General features: G+C 31.4%; 2 protein-coding genes and 1 long non-coding RNA gene across 5 annotated transcripts in view; 1 reads left to right on the top strand and 2 right to left on the bottom strand.

Moving 5' to 3' along the window:
• The window catches only part of LOC110992221 (homeobox protein abdominal-B), a 74,617-nt gene that overhangs the window by 11,845 nt on the left and 40,795 nt on the right, over positions 1-21,977 (top strand). For 2 of the 3 annotated variants that reach the window (XM_022257946.2, XM_022257944.2), the window contains exon 1: positions 17,533-17,748. The exons of the other annotated variant lie outside the window; for it this stretch is intronic. The gene's annotated coding sequence lies outside the window, so the exon portion shown is untranslated. Of the gene's footprint in view, positions 1-17,532; positions 17,749-21,977 lie in introns of those variants that run through there. 3 annotated transcript variants of the gene reach the window in all.
• Positions 216-1,357, bottom strand: LOC110992184. Its single transcript, XR_006750381.1, has 3 exons — positions 1,222-1,357; positions 561-704; positions 216-362 (listed from the first exon to the last, which is right to left on the bottom strand). It is a non-coding gene; the product is annotated as an uncharacterized LOC110992184 (long non-coding RNA).
• LOC110992222 lies at positions 3,723-6,480 on the bottom strand. Its single transcript, XM_022257947.2, has 5 exons — positions 6,358-6,480; positions 5,613-5,732; positions 4,970-5,191; positions 4,305-4,461; positions 3,723-3,814 (listed from the first exon to the last, which is right to left on the bottom strand). Exons 1-5 carry the CDS (start codon positions 6,469-6,471, stop codon positions 3,762-3,764), a joined length of 666 nt encoding a protein of 221 aa, XP_022113639.1. The 5' UTR covers positions 6,472-6,480; the 3' UTR covers positions 3,723-3,761.

The following is a 21,977-nucleotide window of genomic DNA, read 5'->3' as shown; positions in this document are numbered from 1 at the left end:
TTTGCATTATGCATTGCAGTGAAATTAAATTGTTTTTTTAAATAAATAACATGGTGAAACTGTATTAAATTCTATTCACTTACGTTATTTGACGGATGCAATTTTAAGTAAAATTAAAAGCCAATATTAAAAATAATGTACAGTTTACGATGTACTGTATAATGCCGTCCGTGAATTTAAAAACAATGAATTTCTTAATCTAAAATACCTGGTATATTTAAAACCCATCCTATTAAATGGTATAAACTAATACAATTGTTTTCGTCGATAAATTCCACAGTGCCCATTATACCCATACATATAGACACTATGATAGAGATAGCTATGGTCGACAGAAATACTGTTGCTGTAATCCTTTTTCTCTGAAAAAAGTGTTATACTTGTATTCGTTAAAAATTAAAGCATTTTTTAAATATATCACATGTAAAATCGAATCCAGACCAAAAAAGACAAATGGGTAAGTAAGCCATATATGGGCAATACACTAATCACTTTATTTATTAACGTACTAGAAGGAATTAGATTTTTAATATAAGTTAATGTATTTATAAACTACATACATGGCAACATATTCCAATCAGGAATATAATGCTGGCACCGAAAATCATCAATTCAGACACCGCCCATATGAATTTGAAGAATTTCATATATAATTTTTCACCACTACAAGGCCGCAGCAAATCAATCAGATGTAGGCCACTTAACTGTACAAGGATTTATAGTTAAGTTTACAGACAAAATACAGATATTAGAATAGTTCAAATAAAAAAAATAAAACTTTTCAGATTTCAGGCCATTATAAAACGTGGTTTTTATTTTATTCTTTAATGTTAATACTGATAGCAGTAATGGCCTAGTGGTTCAGGGTAGTAGGGATCGTAGGTTCGATCCCTTTCTCTCTGCGCGTATTTCAAATAGAAGAAATACGCAAATGAATGAAAACATCGTGAAAAAGCATGTGTGCTAGATTTCGGAAGTGTCCATAAATTAATCGAAAACTACATTTCATGTCTTTGTTTTAATTAGGAAACTTTCAACATAGGAAACGCGTAATATTCCGATTCATCTGGAGGGCACTTATACAACGGGTGCCTAGATAATGTCGATAAGAATTTGAAGTCGGATGAAGTCCCCTAAACTTCTTTTAAGTTATTAATATAGCATAAGTGATGACGACGCACAAAGAATTTGTACTGCATTATATTTATATCATAAACTTACTATGCCAAGAAGTCCGAATATAATTGATCCAGTTCTCAAAGAGAAACAGCAACATTTTTCAATTCTGGGGAGAGATTCAAAAAGAGGCATTCTACCATCTAAAATTGAATACAAATATTAAACATTTAAAATCCACCAAAACAATTCTTCTGTATTGACAGTGAACACAATGTGTCAATATAATTGATTCTATATAAACAAATTAAAATCTTTTGTCTATTATCTTCTTGTTAGGTCTAGTTTTGAATCTAGTTGCGGAAATGTGTACTACATTTCCGCAACTAGACTCAAATTTGGTCCGTTTTGCGTAGGAGGTATATTATCTTCTTATTACAAATTAAAATCGTCTATGATTCCACCCGAGACCGCAATTACAAATACCTTTGTAATTAAATATGTTTAAAATGTCTATAAAAACGCTCTTTATTCGGTAATTAAAAATTATTTGTACATATATAACTAATATAAGCTATACCAAAAGCAGAATAAACATTACATAACCTTCTTAAAATTGAACAAGAATAATTTTAAATTAGTAAAACTTTGATAAAAATTTCAATTACCTAGCCTAAACCTTTGCATAAAGTATAATTATAAGTAATTGTATTCATTAAGGATATAGAAAATATCCAGATTACAAAGAAATTATAGTTTAATTTTCAACTAATAGATACTACATTAGTCCTACCAAATATATGACCTAGATCTTAGTATCGATTATTAAGTAGTAGGTATGCGTTTATACAATGAATAAAATATATGTTTGTGAAATATTTATTTCCTATATTTATCCTTCGTAAGAGTTGACAATGACGATAAAGTAACCCCACACTGAAAAAATCGAAAAATTGATATTAATAAGTATAAAACCAATTTTGTTTTAAAATAATAAATTACATATTAGATTCCAAAGATTTATTTTTATTTAGTAAAACATTTATGGGTATACTTCAATAAAACACATTACTTAATATATAATTTATACTCACTGAAAAAATAAAGTATCAAATGGAATATTTGTGAGCAGTACCAGCGACAGTCAGTGTATTGTTCCTGTATTAACATAAGAACTGCGTACGGTACGGATATTAGTGACGTCACTATTGCACTTATTATTAATAAATCGGCATATATTTGTCGATAATTCTGAAATAAGTGAAATATACATAAACATGTGGGTTCATTATCAATAAACAATTGTACAAAACACATTTTATAATTATACAAAATTTTGTATAATTATAAAATGTGTTTTGTACAATGTAATAATTATACAAAATTTTGTATAATTATAAAATTACACATGTTTAATACTGAACTAAAGTAGGTACCTACATCTATCAAGTGGATCAAAAGTGGATACCAATCCTTAAAAGACTGCAATGTCCGTTTGCCCTGATATATATAAAATATTTAATATCTAACGGAATTACAAAGACTGTAAGTTAAATACCATAAAAATGCCAAGTAGAAATGCAAAGCAAGTTGCAATTATCAAAAGCTCGCACACGAATAATAGCCATCGTAGTATATTTGTAGGAATTTTTACAAAGCTAGATGCTTCAAAAAGAGACCTACAATGCGGCAAACATAGCAAGCCTGCTGTGTGCATGCTTGAAAGCTGAAAATTATATTATTAATTGAAGTATAACTACTGAACTGGTAAGTCGGTATGCCAAATTAAAACGCTCTTTTAGCCTTAGAAAAGTTTGAAAATCCTTACAATTTCCATCTAAGAGGCACATTATATGCTGTAATATTTACGTAATTTTATAAAAGTCGTAATAATTGTACAAACACAGCACTATTTGTGATAAAAGTATTACAAAAACAAATTATATAGTTAAAATACGTAAATCAAATACTTACCATGCCTATAAAAATAATAATGAAACAGGCACATTTCAAATCTCTTGTGCAGTAACTGAATCTATTTACTTTTGGAATAAATGACAATATTCCCATTAAATTTTATATTTTGCCCCAGTATTTTGTTAGACTTTCAAAACTATTCCTACAGATTATAACATGGACTCGCGATCTTTGACAAGATTTTGGCAAAAGAAATGACACAGCATTTCCATAAATTACAGAAAACGAAAAGGAGATAACGCTAGAAGTGGTTTTGTTTTCTTTTTGACGTTCATAAATGTACAATAATGGTACATTGTGATAGATAAATGAATAATAATTTTCACTGACTGATCTACCATATAGATTTATTAATCTCTATATTTATTAAAAAGGCTAAAATTAAATTTTGTGAACTGTTCCATTATACTGTCATAACTGATTTTTTATAGCTGAAACATGTACTAATCCTGATTAATCTCAATATTTTATATATTTATCAAATTATTCAATTTTTTTTACATATTTAAATACTATTTTACATTGGAAAGAAAAAATAGAAAAACTTAATAGATTAAAATACATATATTTTAGTACTATATATATTATGAATAAACACAGTTCGTAAAATGACTCCACTTCAAACGCTCTGTATTTTGAGTGAATTACTGGTATGTCTTCTTCCAAGATCACGTCGGTTTCCGTCTGTAGGAATACACTACTATTAAAAAGTAGGACCACACTGAAAAGCAAAAAATATTATTTTAATTTACCGAATGTTCTAGTTTGTACGTTTCTAATGGTCTGGGAGCGCATAAATTTTCTAATTCGACCAAGTGTGGTCAATTTTCGAGGTGGTTTTGAATATGTATGTACTATTGCGAAGAAATGTAGCCACATGCACCAAGCTGAAATGTTGTAATGTTATTTAAAGAACACCGATAAACTTGCTTTTAAATTTCTATACCTCTAATCATATTTATCTTCGGCTTTCGGCAGACAAATAACATTCCATTTAAAAAATTGTAAAACTGGCATATGGGATTCATTAGAATATTACGGGACTTCATATAAACCTACTCTATTCTCTCTCTCTCTCAATTATTATTCGTAGACTACATATAAAACTGTGAAGGCAACCAATAATTTGTATAGGCTTTTCTATTATCTATTGGCCATTTTAAAAATTGTATTAGTAAACGAGGTCGCGTATAATTAGCGAAAATACATACTTATTAAATCAACAAGCGAAAAAACGAACTCAAACACGGGGAATGATCCTCCCATGTACACACAAGCTGACAGATATAGCATTCCATATATAAATGATAATATTACAGCAGGCAGTCCGAACATTATAAAATATTGTGCTCCTCGTTGTCCTAGTCCCTGCAATACAAATGTGAATTAAAAACATATCTGACGTCATATGTATACTTGAGTGTACAAACTAGGTAGCTATATAAGCTAAACTTCAGAGTTTTCAAACGTATTTTTACATAAATAAAATATACTGTTATAAAACGTCTTTCTTTCTTGTATATTCTTAATCAGAGTTTGTGTTGAAGAGTTTTGATAATATATATATAAATGCATTACAATTTGCAAATAAGGTATAAAAACACATTTCCTTATATATTCCTTTTACTTCAATATTCATTTATCTATACGTACATATTTTAAAAAGAATGGAATACTACAGTTCTCATTGAAAGTATGACTAATTAGTCACTTAGTTTAATTTACTTAGACTAAGCAGTGTATTCAGTATAATAAAATCTCTAGTGGTTCATATAAATATATGTCACGGACGTCTATTACTAGTACGTTAGCTTAAACCTTATGTCTAATCTAATTGCTACATGTTTATAACTTTATGTATAATCTAATCTCTTACCCGAAACATTTTTACCAAGAAATTGATACTGGACAATAGGAAGAATGTATCTGCAGTTAGTACCAGCCATCCCAGAAACCGTACAACACTGACGAATTGTGAATGCGCCTCTCCATCATCTGACCTCATTCGTAGTAGCATAGTCGGAGCAGCAGTTTCTGTTTTATTCCTGACAATACATGATGGTCCGAGGCCAGCATTAGCACCGAAGCCAAAACTAAGCTATGAACAACAAGTAGGTATTCATTTAAATAAAAAATATAACAAAATATTTTATCTAGAACTTATATATTTGCACTCATGCCTTTTTCATTTCTTTAATCTTTGTTAATTTTATTATTAATGTAAAGCTGCTAAGCTTTTTATTTTCTTTCTGAACTTTTAGCAGCTTCTTTTCATCAACTCCAGGAATTATCATATTATTGTCAATATGGTTTAAAATCAAGGTTCACATATAACCGTATGAAAGTAACAGCTACTACACATAGATAATTACATAATACATACTAATACTACACTAGAATTTATTTGTTCCTACGTAAATACTAAACCGGTAATGATCCTTGCAAGGGGTACCTACTCAATAACGGTAAATAAATTAGTAACTATAAATACCTATATATGAATATATTTTTATACATACGATATTATTGAGATTTATATCCACAACGTCAGCGCGCGATGAGCTGGTTGTCACAATACAGGACACACGGATCACGTAGGCATGTCGCACCACAGCCCATGAGACCAGGGGGCACGTCACCTACAGTTATTAAAAAAACCTTTACACAGACTAATCTAATATATGTGACAAACATAAAATCTTCCTGATGAGGTCAGCCTACTGTATATTTTAATCACAGTACCTTCGTACATATTTTTTGGTATCGAAATTACTGCGTTACTACTTAAAAATTAATACATACTAACAAGATTGTTGTTAGCTTAATCCTTATACTATTTTTCAACAACTATTCAATTAAGGCGTATATATATAGATCATGGTTAGTAAAATATGTATGCCAAGATTTCTTTACATATTAAATTGTTTAATCCATCATTATTATAGATAGATATTGTAAACCGCAATTTCTCTTATAATCGTATACGTTCATATGAAACATTTTCAATCGACCGTTTCTGATTATGAAGTCTCATTTTTCGGGTTAGCTTATGACATTTGTAATAAAATTTTCAAAATCGCTTAGGATATATTACCCACGACAACCTCACAAACTTATATAACTCTTTATAATATTACCATACATGAATGGCCTAAGAAGGGAATGAACAAGATGTTTTAAGAGTTCTGATTATTCAAGTAGCTATCATCATCATTGATGGTGTATATAAAAATAAATAAGCCTTTATCAAGTGGTTTTACATACGATCCCCAGTACTGCAATAATAGTGGCAGCTGTTTTTATATCGGTCACACAACCACAACATGTGTCTACGTCTGGTATTTTTAAATTGCCAAACAAATTACGAGTGGACATCATTTAATTTGAAAATCATGGGTAGCAAAATAATAATTTTGATTACGTCAAAATTTAATGATTTGACAGAACTTTAAGAATACAGATTAGAATTGGAATCATAGATTTCGTTTGACAAACAAATATCAAACAAAATTACAACAAATAAATTGGATCGTGTACCCTTGTGGTCCATTGAATTGTTGGACGAAAGTCCTGCTTGTCAATTACTCTTTCATATAAGTAAATAATTTCTTTGAAAACTCCTCACACTACAACGAGTGAATTATTAAAAAAAGCTTAGAACGCATGAACCGTTTAGCATGGTTTGCATCTAACAGATATACAAGTGTGGTTATGTTGGTCACTACATGTTAAATACATAGCAGAAGCCTATTTTAGGTAAACTAATTTCGTAAAATTTTAGTATAAGGCTTTGTAAGCCCCGAAACTCGGGGATTTCAGCGTTATTGCTTCAGAGGAAGTTATCGGGGTTCGCCTGAGGGGGGTCCTCTTAACAAGATTACTTTGGAGATAAAATGGCTCACATAATAGCGCCCGGGTAAGCCATGACGGGCGAAGATGCTTTGAAATTAAATTAAAAATGAAAGCATAGAAACAAATTTTATTTATACAATAAATTCGATAAGATTATTCAGATGCTGTACCTCATATCTATAACTCATATCTTCTTGGCACAAAGTAGTATTACCTGGAAATATACCTAAAACATGAAGTATGTAAAAAGTAACACCTATTTATTATAAGCATTATATAATACTTTGTCTACACGATTGTATTCTTATTTACCACAAGTATGTGTGTAATTAGAGTCGGTACAGTTATATACTTTAATATTAACAAACAACCAAACTTATGTATCGATCTCTTGAACCCCACTCGCTTGTTTCAAATTCAATTCGTAGAGTGGAAATAACAATAAAATTTGATCCAACCTGTATCTTCACTTCGCATCACCTGTGCCCAAACGTGAAATGAATATTTAGATTCTACAAACAAAAGAGAATCTACGTTGTACATCTAAGGTATGTGGTAGACAAAATATTTTTTATCGTGCGTTCCATAGACTCACGATAAAACTGTCAAATAAGATCAAGATTATATTTAGCCGACATCTTTATTTGAAATTTGATTCCTGGAAACAACGCCCTTTGCCTGGCATCGTTTTTCACGTAGACTTTACCTAGAAACGTCAAAATATTTCATAGGCGGCAGAGAACTGTGAAATATCACTATTTTTATAACCGCAAGGTTTTTGTTCCCGCCTACGGTCGTGATAAATCAGAAAACTCAATTTTATTAAGTTGTATTCTGTTTTTACGAGATCCTTGGGTTCTCATTACCGCGTGATGAAAAAACTTAGCCCCATGGCCGAAGATAATTGCGAAACTTTGCGCCCTAAATTTTCAGAAGACAGCTTTAATATTTTACGATTCGAGTGAGGAAAAAAGGAAAACGCAATTCACTGATAAGAACTTTTGTGAGATGCGGATAGTAAAAAGTCGAAAGACATCACGTAGCGAGCAGGTCTGGAAGTTTTATGTTGGCAATTCGGGGCGTGCACAAAAGAATTGCTAACTTGGCTAGATGGCATCGCGCCACCCCGGCAGCCGAACGACTTTGCTATTCAATGCTGAACATTACGACCGTTGCTTACACATAAAATATACTAGCGATATTTAGGCCATGCGCTGTAGAGTACAGAAAGCTATATAAGTAAATAAGTAAGCCTTCAGATCTTTGCACAAAAAATATTGTGGGCGTTATTTTAAGTTGATGTCTTTGACTGCCTTTAATTTTAGTAAGGCCACAACAGAGCTTATAACAGTTCAATTTTTGAGACTTTTAAATTTTCTTAAAAGTAGGCGTGTGTTTAACAATTCGAAGATGGTATTGTTTTTGGAATTTAACCGAGAACTTATGATTTGTATACCATGGGCGTTCATGTGATAACAATTAAATAATTATTAAACGAAGTAAAATATCCTCATTTATACAGTATTTAGTACTGTAGAAATGAGTTACTTATAAATCTTCCAACAAAATTTACTTTCCAATCTTTCAATACCAATTAAGAATGGTGTGCAACAATTTATGCTTCAATATTTCTTTCAGACAGTCGATTGGTAATTTAGTTGTTCCCTGCAACATTGTCTTAATGAGAACGAATGATATTTACGACTAAGGGTCATGGGTTGCTAAGTAATTTCAATACTTACCTCCATTTTATTTTCCTAATGTAACGTTCTATCTAACACTATTAACATAATTAGATAATATAATTGTAAATTTAATCTTATTTAAAACGTTTATTTAAATTTATAGTCACCGTTTAAATATATTTCGTACATATTTAGATAAGATTTAAAATATATCAAAACTTTATTTCTCCTTGTATGTAAAATATTCAAAGGGCGGATGTCTACTTTGTTTTCCATTTTTACTAGAACTTATTACAGAAATTTGAATTGTACGCATTTAGGAATAACGATCATATTTCTTTCAATCGTTATTTTTATCTAAACGAGTTGAATGTTGGCTTCGAAAAAGCCCATAATGTATACACGATATGGCTCGGCCTGGCCGTTATTTCTATAGTTTATTGAAGCTTCTAGTTGCAAGAAAAAATTATGTGTAATAACTTAGAGTTTCTCTCGGTAATGCCTTAAGCATCTGAAGAGTAATTGGATAGTGACGTTATAATAATCTTTCATTAGATATAAAACACGATGTCGGATATTTTTATTAATGTTTGAGTCGTAAACTTGATAGCTATGTCTAGTTTAAATCACGCAAGCTGTATTTATGAGTACTGAGCTAATGGGAATTAAAATTATTAAATTATGTGACTTACACACTTACCCTATCGTAAATTTATACAAAAAATATCTATTTTGAAAATATTATATAAACTATGTCCTTATAAAGTATAAGTCTAATAGTTAAAGAATTCAAGTTGGTCCTGCAGTTTTAGAAGCTAAAAGCAAACAAAAAATCTTCTCTCTCTAATTTGGTATGAAGATTTTATTGATTTAAATTGATATTTAACATTTTAAAAAATAGAAGCAAATGTGTTTATTTTTGAATTGATTGTTGACATATGTTGATCTATGATTCGGATAGAGTGTCATAAATAGAGACAATATTCCGAAGCATCACAATGTCAATTCGAAAAATAGGCACTTCCAAATTCTTGATAAACATTCGATATTCGAAACCAATAAAACGGCATCTATTCGCAAATACATAAAACATCGGATTCTTGCGCACTCTACATAATACTAGAAGGGTTCCAAGTTTTATAGCGAAGAATTTGCATATAAAGTAACCATTGAAGAAAAGCGATCTCCGTTTTGCTATGCTTTTTCGTATTCATTGTTACGAAGGCCGCCAGTTTGAGTTTATGGCTCATGATGTTAAAGCAAATAAATAATCGTATCAACAGTTTTTTTAGCTTTTGATTTATTTGAGAAAGGATCAACAAAGGTTAATGTTTTGACATTCCTTATAGTTATAGTATCTTTGAAGATTATACAGTTTTTTTTAAGATTAGATTTCACCCCGTTTATTCTCACGAAACACAGCATCCCTAATTATTGATTAAAAGGTTTCTAAGTCACGAACATGTGCATATATTAATTTGGGGCAAATGACAGAAATCAGTTGCTTATCTTTCTAAATATTAGAAAATTGACACATTCAATTATTTACAGATTCATGACTATGACGTACAGAGTATAAAAATAGCCAAGTGTTTTAAAAATATGGAAAATTGTTATACATTAATTTTGTTCATAATACACAAACATATACGTATAGTCTTACTTATTAATTAGATAAAGAGCGTTAATATTTGAAAACTAATTTATTCCATAGATATATTTTATGCTTTAAGTCACAACGGAATTTGTATTTTAAGATTAGACGTAAAATATGCTTATATAAAAGGCGACTAAAAAATGTAGTGACCGCGGCGATTCCCAATAAAAATGATATTTAATTGAAGCCGATAAGGTGTCAAGTCAGCCAATAAACCCTCTACATTATTATCATGTATCTGTTTTGTGAGATAAATATTTTAATACGTATCTTGTATCAGTAAATGCTTTTTACATGTTTGGTAAACACTTATGGACTTTTTGTGTGGGACTAAGTGTGGGAGTGTACATACATAGCTTTTCTTTTGTTTTAGTACTTTAAAACTTGAATTCAGTATTCATTTAAGGTCGGTTCTAATCTAATGACTGGTTATTAACGCATTTATAAATTTACCAATAAATGTTAACTCTCTCCATTTCGTATATTTAGTATGGTAGTCATGGGTCTGACTTGGCTCGCATATTGATATATGCATGTTAGAATAAAAAAACATTTTTCATATGTGAAATTTACCCACACAGTGTGACTTTTCTGACTTTGTACTGAAAAAAGTCATAATTTAATTTGCTAATATGCATTTTAAAGCCAAATGCACAATGTTGCCACTACATTTGAGCCGCTACGGAGATAAAACTCAAGTACAATAGCGTAAAGTGATAGTTATGGCTGTTTTTATAGGCAGTTAGATTTATTTTTACTGCACTGTTTGTTTTAATACTCTGCGATCAAGAGTTAGCGACAATTATTGCTCATTGATCATTCATTCATCTTTGCTACCTTGTAAGTGAGACTTTTTATATCGTTAAATTTGACTATTACGTTTCAATTATATCTATAAAGCAAAGGTATATCTATAAAGCGCTCCTGTTTAAATATTTTTAGAATTTCTTATTTCGTAGTTTTTCTCTTGATTATGCCATTTGCTTTTTTTTTATAGAACAGGGGGCAAACGGGCAGGAGGCTCATCTGATATTAATTGATACTGCCGCCGATGGACACTCTCAATGCCAGAGGCTTTAATTCACATAACACCAGAATTTAGTCTATTGAAAAACAAATACAATATTATGTTGTTAAATTATGTGCCAACTGTTCATTGTTCAAACTCCTAATGTTTATTTTGGCTACAAAATTAATGTAACTGAACAGCACTGAATAACTAAATAAGCAAAAATATTTTTAAACATTATACAAATTCAATAAAATCACGTTTTTGTGAGAGATTGTATATCTATACAAGAACAATTAAATTGAAAATATTTTTTATTATTTTTATTAAAGGTTAAACTTACATTGGCACAGGGACCAAACTTTTGAAATTTGACATACTTTTCATTAATTTTTAATTATTATTACGTAAATTATTAGGTTAAGAAAATTAAATATTTCATTGTAATATTCAGGGTTATATTACAATATTAACACCCTTTGCTCATCAAAAAGTCACAAGCTATAGTTATAGATAATTCGGTCAAACTGTCTATTTGCACAAATATATTGGGTACTAAGCCAATCGCATTAAGTGTTATGTGATTCGCAAAAGGTAAAGCGCCAAGCCTAATCAGGAAAGACGTGGCAATAAAATTGGCCAGTGGTGTCTTAATCAAATTATCCACACGACAATCGTGCGGCGGCATCTTTTTCCCAACTAATTCTTTATATGCGAGCGAGGATTTTTTGTGTTTCCGACGTGTGTGGGCCATAAACTCTTATTGCGAGCCTAGTGACAATCTACATATGAGATGCATCGCTTATTCATACCATGAATAACCCAAAGTAATATATTATTATATACTTCTTACCCGCTCTACGCCCTTGACTTGCGAACTGGTGAAAAATGTAAATTTAAGATTAATTTAATTTGTTTTTCTTAACGTTCATAAGTGTACACTGTACATGTTTATCTGAATGAATAAAAATATTTTGATTTGATTTGATTTACTAAATATATTTCGACGTGACCTCAACTGTAATCAGATTTCGTTCGTTCAAGTTGCATGAAAATCTTTGAATACGACGCGGCGGAACTTAAATTTTAAGCTTACAAACTATGACAGAATAAGCTAGCGAAATTACTTTTTGTTTAACTTTTTTGTATCGAAGTGTCTAAACAATAATTTTCCTTGTTTACGTACGATTATTCATTAGAAAATGACAAAAAATAAACGCATGTTATATTTCTTAATACATTTACTAACAACTAATTTATCTGTTTTAAGTTAGCGTAGAGCAGATAAGGTAGACAAGAATTCACAAACTTATTAGATGAACTAATAATATTATTTAATAAAGCCATTATTCATATCTGACATGCAACAAAATTACAAATACTTTTGCATAATTATATTTATATTATACAAAGTATAGCGGTAAAACATTCATTTGTATGTGATACTGTGGTAAATGAATAGTCAGTGAAAATATGTCTACTATAAACATTGAAAAATCAATTGTTTATTATTGATTTATACATTAATGAAGCTGCTATAGACCTATCCGTAATGGCTAGTTTTAACCGTTTTTGAAGATATTTCCTTAACTATGAAACAAAAGAATTTAAAAATTCAGCATGTGACTTCAGGGATGTACCTAATAAATCAGTTTTACAACATTCCCGTGTCATTTCAGTCGCCGAACGGCATAAAATGATAATTTTATTGCGTTCTCCTTCCGTCTTTCGGTTTACGACAATTGTGAAATGTATCGACAGTTTCTGTGTCACCTTAGAGGTGGACCTATCTTAAAATTGCCTTAACACCTACGTGTTAAAAGCTAAAATGCTGGAGCATTCACATTTTCTTAGCTCATCGAAACATATGGTGCTTTTCCTCGCTTTCCCCTTAAATTATTTTGGAATGTTCTGAAACCCATCAATCTTTCAGGTGACTAATATAAATTTAATGTTATATGTCATCTGAATGTGGGAGTTCGTTAAATATTCTAACCCTACATCTTATTTTGTATATTTTTATTGAGTAATTTATTAGCTTGAAAAATCTTAACTACTTTTCGTAAGCGATAGCGAACAATGCCGACAGCGAATTATATCTTATATCGGCCAAATATTGCGTAGAGGAAATGAGAACTTGTAGAAACCGGTCGTGGTTGGTAACACAGAAGGCAAAAGATGGAGTTGGCCGTTCACCAGATGGACCGATCAAGTGAAACACTCATCGTCCTCAAAACTGTTTTAAAAGAGGCGCTGGAAACAGATTGTCCACTCTAGATGTTTCCTGGCTGATGACGCTCAAAGATGAGCTACCGACTAAAGAGAGAGTTGCTAGTTTATAACTAATATTTAAAATTTTCTATGTAAATTACTAGACATTTACTTTGATGAGTTTTTTTGCACAAAAAAATAAAGACAAAAATACTCATTATTCAGACATTTAGTTCATTTACATAGGTAAGTTTTGATTTCATTTAAGGCCCATTTTCTATACATTTTACTAAAGAATTATCCGATACAATTAATTTTTCTCAACTCTTATATGGTAGGAAATGAAGCTCAGACATTAACACAAGGGTTGTTTCACTACAATCGTCTTGTTTATAACCCCACTTCACTTTACAGCTATAAACGGTTCCTATAAAAACTATTTCACTACCTCATCAGCGGGTTTACTTGTGAATCAGTGGTAAATAAATCGTTTTACAATGCCACTAAATAAATGAATAAAATGTATATTAACGTGGTGATCGTCACTTGTTTTTGACCTAACGTAAAGAAGCGCCAAGGTTTACTATTCTTCATCTATTTTTTTATGTACGGCTATGTTGTCATTTATCGAGTTGTGTGAGAGTAAGAGAATTATTACATAGAGTATGAGAGAGAGAGAGAGAGAGAGTAACACTATATGTCCTGCGTACGTGGCTAGTCCCAATAGATTCATCATAAGAAATTTGCTAAGAGCGGAAGGCATTCGACATAATTAGAAACTTTTTTAACCTTTCACAATTACTGAAATTGCTTTTGTGAGAGATATTTACGAGTCAAATTGGGGGATAAACATTAAATAAATAAGTGTTTTTTTTACTTAATAAATATGTAAAAATGTTTTTGATCGTTATTCATTTTCTACGCTCAATGATTTAATTCCTTTTTGAAAATGTTATTCGTAATTAAATCCCAATATTAAATGCCTATTTCTGAATTAAGGCAAATAATTAAGACAAAAGAAGACAGCGTGTGTAATAAAGGGACAATGATGGGGTCTTCTGCATTAATGTGAAGAGTCATTAGGTTACGTGCCTCCATTGATGAGCTTTTCCATGGGGCTATTAATTTTGCAAGAGGGCGTTATTTTCTTCCTACTTTATACGCTATTTTTAGTTTAAGTTTTGAGTGTGACTATTCTGTACCCTAAACGTTGTAGAAGTTATAAAATAAATAATTGTTAACACGTTTTTATTTGGTTAAAAATATATATTGAAATATAAACAAAACTATAAAATTTAAATAAGTTAATAATTTTAAATGTTTTTGTTTAAGTTGAACCTTCTTTGTGCTCAAGTGTAAGCACTTTGTTATAAATTTAATTTACCTAAAATTATTTAAATGCTTATATATACAAAATAGATTTTTTAGATTGATTATAAGGTAAATGCAAATATCATATATTTAAGATTAATCATTAATTGGATTGACCGCGCGTAAAACTGTCTAGTTCTAGTCTACATTTCTAATATAGACAATATAATCTGTACTAATGTTGTTTCTAAAAACGTTTGACTATTAAACCGATTATTCAACGTTAAATGTGGTGCTAACATAGTAGTTTCATACCAGTATAAAACCTGTCACACGGCTAAAAGCAACTGCACACACGCAAACATCTTACCGGTTACGTTCTATGTGTGCGTTGCTATAGATTAGCGCGGGTCGCCGCGCAAGCTAACGTCACAAAATGGCTGCCGTAAAAACAAGTGAAGTGTGCGTTACGTTCGGGCGGGGCGAAGAGGGGACGGGACCCCAGCCAATGGCAGCGGGCATTGCGTTCTCCCGCCAACTCTGCTCTTTCGTTTATGGACGTTGTTTTTCCTTGGCGCGCTTTTTCCCGATTTTTGCGGGAAACTGTTTTGTGTGCTTTGTAAGCTGCTACAATGTGGCTTTTAGTGTTTTTCTTTTTATGGTTTTATGAGACATCGTTGATGTTTGGTTATTTTTATATTTAAATTCAATATTTAAATAAAAAAATCTTTTACTTATGAACGTTTTAAATCAATAAAATTTCCCAATGTCTATTTGTATTTTAAAATGTTATACATTAGTAACATTAGTTACTTAAGATACATAAACACTTAAACAGTTCAAACCTAGTTAGCTGTATAAACTATCTATGTCTCTACCTAAAAAGTATCTAACATAATAATATTTTTGTTAACTAATTTATACGTTAAACCCTAAGCAGCTGTATCTCTTGTATCTCTGAGTCATTTATTTTTTAAATATCTATACACCGGTTTCAAAATGTAGCTATAATTATGCCTCTACACATAAAACAAAACTTAATCCAACAAGATAATAAAAAGTAAAGTTATTTAGTACAAGACAAAACTCATCAGAAAAGTTGCACAGTAATAATTTATCCCAAGATGGAGGCATCTTAACGTCTTGTAATATCTTCTACTGACATATTTATTGTTTCCATGGGGCGGGGGATGTTTCTTTGAAGGGGAATATACGAACAAATATTTCACAAAATGTTCATACAAAAACATCTACCTTGATCTCTATTTTAATCTATTAATCAGATAAAAATATTGAGACTCTTGAAATTTAGAAAAAGAAGCAGAAGGTTCTATACATTCTTTAAATTTCGAACATAAATTCGTGCAATCAAGATAATCTTTAGCAATATATCTATACGTTTTTATATTTTGACCGTTTATACATAAATTCGTTCATAAATAGAACCTTAATAAAGACGTAAAAATAATGATGACTAACAAAGTGTTTGGTGTTCGATATTTCTGTCGAGGCGTACCTACTGTATGGTTAGGGCGTGTTTATACAGGCGTCTCTCAGCTGCAGAGTAAAATTAAAAACCGGACGAGTTGGACAGGGTTATCAAAATAATTTACGGCCAATATTGAAACCGGACCTATCGTATACAAAAATTGTATTATATTCTATAACACCTATTGTGGGAATCGCTACAATGTTTATTATTTTACTGTCTTTTTAATATTACACTGTTGATTCATGAAATAAATTTGAAAACATTTTATTACACTGTGACTAAATTTTGCTAAGTAACGCCATACTAAAAATCGGTACGAACCCTTTATAGCCAAAGATTGAATTTGACCTAACTGTGTTATCTATCATTTAAACCAAATTATATCATCTCGTAGCTCGTCGCACATGACATGGAATTGTACAAGAAATTTTATTATACAAAACATATAAAATAGCCATTTTACTTTTTAACATTAGTAATTTATGTAGCATGCATGGCAGCCCTGAAAACCGAAACGACCGCCTTCGGCTCCAGGCTCGGGTCGTCGACCGACCGCTGACTGAAATATCGCAATATCTGGCTTGCCTTAATCCCGAGCGCGAGTTTGTGCCCGGCTTTAACCTTAATATTGTTAGATTTATGCCCGTCTACGCCTTATTAGGGTACGTTATTACTATTACGGTGTTTGTAATTTCATTTGAAAATGGAATATACCTACCTACCAAAATTACAGATACTCCGCATTCCAAATTTGATCTAAGCTACAAATTTAGAACAGGATTTTAAATGATTGTCGTAGCCGACACTTGCTGTATAAGTGATCTATTTTTAAACGGTGTAAGAAGTTCGATGCGCTTAAAGGTTGATAAGTCGGTAATCAATCCGTATTATCTTCTTTAGGGATGCATGGAAATAGTAATCCTTTTTGTCTCAGAAGTACATTCCATACATCCAGCAATGTTTTGAGCCATAACCGTCCCATTGTTGAGAAATAACGAATGAATACCGGAATTCTGAGGAAATTTTTCGTTATTAGTCACTATAGCTTGTGACATGAATTAAGACATTTCGCAAACCACAAAATACGTTGGTTCATTCGTTATTTACATAGCTACTAGCCTATAAATAAATACCGGCTCACTCACACGTGCACAATATGACGTTGTTTTAACTTTATTTTATTTTTATACACAGGCGTAGAGCGCGCGCGGCCTGTAATTTTGCGGTGCTCGTCGCGCTCAGGCGCACGCCGGACCAAGATGGCGACGCTATCAATACAATAAGTTCGAAATTCAAATGTGAAGGCTCTAAATAGAAGTTCCATTAGCTTCGTTATCGAAAGTGCTTGAGAACATTTTCAAGAGCATGTTAATACCCTCCATGGTTATGACTCAGATATGGTTATGTGTTTTATTTTATGGAGATGCACAATATTCATGTGAGTAACGATTAAAATATTTTAAGAGTATTTAACTTTGATGGAGTTACACTAATTTTAGACAGGCTTATTTGTAAGTGTAGTAAGATCTGGACATTTATGAGAAAATATTCTTAAAGTTTAACAAATTCTTAATTAATAATTCTTTTTCAGACAATTTTCTTTCCTATAAAAGCATTCCCTTCTCTTAAATCTGGTTTAGTTTTTACTATTTTCTTCTTTTAATTTTATGATAACATTGGTGTCTATAAAAAAATAAGAAAGAGGTGTGTTTTAGTTATAACTTCAAATGTGAACCATTAATTAAACATATATATAAAATGTACCTACATATATTTATTTAGTCCACAAATATTTGATACTGAATGATATGTGTTATGGTAGAAACAATTGAAAATCACAATTTACTCAGCAGCATCATATCTAATTATCATGCAAAAAATGTTTGATAAAGAAAATTATTTTAATATACATATTTTTCTTTAAGAGAAAATAAAAACTAACGTAGGTACAGTAGGCAGTCGTGACAATTAGTGATATCCTTGCTATAAATTGTTAAAATATAACCACGACTGAAATTCGTGAGCGCGGCACTAAACTGGATTCGTGTTCCACGTTTGCATGAAAACCGGCTATTTAGTGATCACTATGGTATCACATTACTATCTAATCTACGATACCTCAATAAAGTTAACAGAAACAGATGAGCACTATTTGAAAGAGTTCATTTAGTGATTTTTAATATATATATCCTATCACTTTCTTGTAGTCAGGCTTTTTATAGGTATAATAATAAAGCTAAACTTTTTCCATAAAAATACAAACACGTATGCTACACCAGGCATTATGAGTAATTAAAGAAAATATTTTTGAAGTTAAACTTCTTTTGCCGCATGAGGGCAATTTTTTTCACGGAACGTCACGAAGATGTGCAGCGTTTTTGTCGAAGAAAAGGGAGAGAGCGATTGAGACCGATTGAGAGAGAGTGAGAAAGGGGGATCGAGAATAATATACGCTATTGGTTGATGTATTAGTTAAGTAGTTATATTTTAGAACTTTAGTCGGGAATTCTGTCACATAACGTCTTGTGCAGTAAACGCAGACTTATTATTAATTAATATTATCATTAGTACCTATACAGTGTGTAAACAGTGTGAAAATAGATATACAAGTACATGTGTAGTGATCATATACTGGTACATGGACATCTGTTGGGGCTTTTACCTTAGTAATAATCAATTTACAAAGAAGTTACACTAAATTCTAAAATGTGTTCTTTGTATACACGATTTTTTTTTTATGGAAGAAGCTCGCCCGATGTTAAGTGGTATCGCCACCTATACACAATCACGTTAGCTAAGAGCTAAGCCTTTAATGAATGGGTACACTCTTTTCTAGAAGAATCCGAAGTCGAAATTGTTCGGAAATACATCAGTGAGCACCTGGTTCCATAACCACATAGTGGTGATGCGCGGCATGAAATGTTTTATTTATATCGGGTAAAAGCGGATAAAAGCCTTTTCCATGGCATTCAACAATTTTACATTTTTGCTATCTCCAGCCATTTTCTTACTTCATCGTCGAAATTTTTTCTGTCGACATCGCACAAGTCAGGCCTATGAATATTATACCTCGTGGCTTTTTTTGATGCTTTGCTTTCTGTGTCCGTACGTTTTAACTCTATCTTCTCCAAGTCATCGTTCTGTCAACGTTACGATTTTCACACATGCCTTTGCCCTATGAGTTACGGTCAATTCTTACGCCATGCCATGTGCCGACGCATACTTGATTTTTATCGCAAGCCCGTTATCGTGCCCGATCATAAATCTGTTTTCGAATCGTGTGTCGCCATTGTTGGAACGGGCTTGCAAAAACACCCCGCACGAAAAACACCGCTACGTTATCAGCTTAAAGCGTAATTTACGATGTCCGATAATTGTTTACTACGTGAATTCGAAGGGTTTATTGTCGCATTGTACCTATGCGACGTAAATACTAGGCTAGGTTCTTAAAATGCCAAACTTATTTACAGCGGGGGCGTTGGAGCCGGACTGCACGTAGATAATGTCTTGAAATACCGTCCTATGGGGTTTGAAAGAATTATGTCCTGGAAAATTTTATTACTATTTGAGTAGGCGTGTAGCGTAGTAGGTTCTATTATAAGATGTTTACGAAAATGGTTAAGTTTGATTTCAGTATATGTGCATCTTAAAAATGTACTTATATTATACGTATCTGGGAAAAATGCGTGATTTTAGTAATGACTCATACTAGCAAAGGTCTCATATATGTTTCCTCTTTCGCTTTCTCGACAAGCCCTAAAATCACAACGAATTGACTTCAGTTAAAATAAGTCACTCAGTCATCTGCGAAGTAAGTTAATAAAAGAAAAATTAAGTCATTGCAATTCTTGATAGAGAATGTATTAATTATAGGGTTTTATTGGCACAGCCAATAGTCATTTATAGCTCTCTCAGTGAGGTTCAATTACGTTGGATTAATTCATCAAATGAGGTCGTTCCGTGAATATTGCTCATACCAGAGTAAATTTACTTTATAAGATTGGATAGATTCGGGAAGAAATATATACGTTTCTTATCATATTGTGTTGTTAGTTCTATCTACCTTCTTCAGAATATAATCAATATAATTGCACATTTTTAATTGTTACCTGTCTCTTTTCATCACAGCATAAATGTAATTTGACAGAAAAATGCAATTAGACTTAAGTTCTTAAAAATAATGGAGTCTTCATAAGTTTTTATAAACATCACATTTTCATCTTATATATCAAAAAATATAAAAATCTTATTTTAAAATTAATATTGATGAATTTTATTAAAGGTCAGACTAGACGATGTAGTATATAATAAACTATTTTACATTATAATGCGACTTTAACCTTCAAAGTCTTCTTATTTATGTAGGTACATATTCTTGCCTGAATACATTATATTTTGTGATGATATAATCCAAGGTACCTACCAATCAACGTGTGAACGGATATAAATTGATTATAAGTGCCCAATTTTATTAAGTCATAAAAAAATTAAATGTATTCAAGCGCCATGGTTGTTTTAATTTTAATTTAATATAATATAGTGTACATAATTAAGTGCCGTGCTTCGATATATTTAGTTGCTAAGATAAGGCTAAAATGGATTGATATGGGTGTAAAAGAGCCAAAAGTTAATCTGAGGGTATAAATTGTTTTAATAATTTAGCAACACATATACGAAGTTTTCATATATACTTAATTTTTACAAAATATGCTCGGTTAGCCGATAAGGTGAACCTTCTATGACCTGTTTTATAAATAAATTAAATAAAAATTCCTTAGTTACTGGAGGCTTGTTACAAGCTTTTTTATATACAACAGGGGGCAAACGGGCAGGAAATATAAAGTAATACAGCCGCCCATGGTCGGGTTCATTACCAGAAGGCTCGTAAGTGCGTGTCTTAAAACAATTATTTGAAAAAAGCCTAGAAAAGCACATGTACATTATTGTAGCCACATCGTTAATCTTATAGTTTCAGAGGAAATTTTACGATAGTATAATAAAAAATGAGCCCGCACCCGAAAAGTTTGATTTATTAGATCTAGCAATTAGAGTTAGCCTGCGGGTCTCTGCTGGAGTGATTTATGATTCAGTGATCATAGCACGTGATCTATTTTATGGAGTCCGTGTGGTTTTGACGCCATCTTGGAGATATTGCGGTTGTGTGACGTTAATAATTCTAGACAACTCTATTCAAAAGAACTTGAAATATTATGGAATTTAACTTTCAAATATTTTTATCTTAATTTATAACATTGTACCTATGTTGTGCTGGTACTGTGTAATGTGTACCTACATTTATTAATGTGCGATCTCAACTAAAATATTGAGTTAAGGTACATCAGAGCTATGGTATTAAAAATAATTTATCGTGTACAAAATGTCCCTTTACAGTTGGATACAGTAACGTATCCAAGTATGTGTGTGTGAATTTTTTGGTAGTAGCAATAATTGCAAAATTTACTATAATCAGCTTAAATATACAACACTAACAAAGGCTACAACTTAATATCAAAAAGAGAAGTAAAAAAAAGGAAAATTATTTCCATCCATTTACGACCTTGATTTTAGTAGATTCAGAAACATTTACGTTTATAATTGACTACATTTTAAGTACCTATGTGACACATATGTAAATAGGCAAAAAATGAATCTATTCATGTCCATCCA

Source organism: Pieris rapae, chromosome 8 (genome assembly GCF_905147795.1).
Source record: "Pieris rapae chromosome 8, ilPieRapa1.1, whole genome shotgun sequence".
NCBI classification, from domain to species: domain Eukaryota; kingdom Metazoa; phylum Arthropoda; class Insecta; order Lepidoptera; family Pieridae; genus Pieris; species Pieris rapae.
Note: the sequence above shows the minus strand (reverse complement) of the source record. Positions and strands in the feature narration are given on the sequence as shown.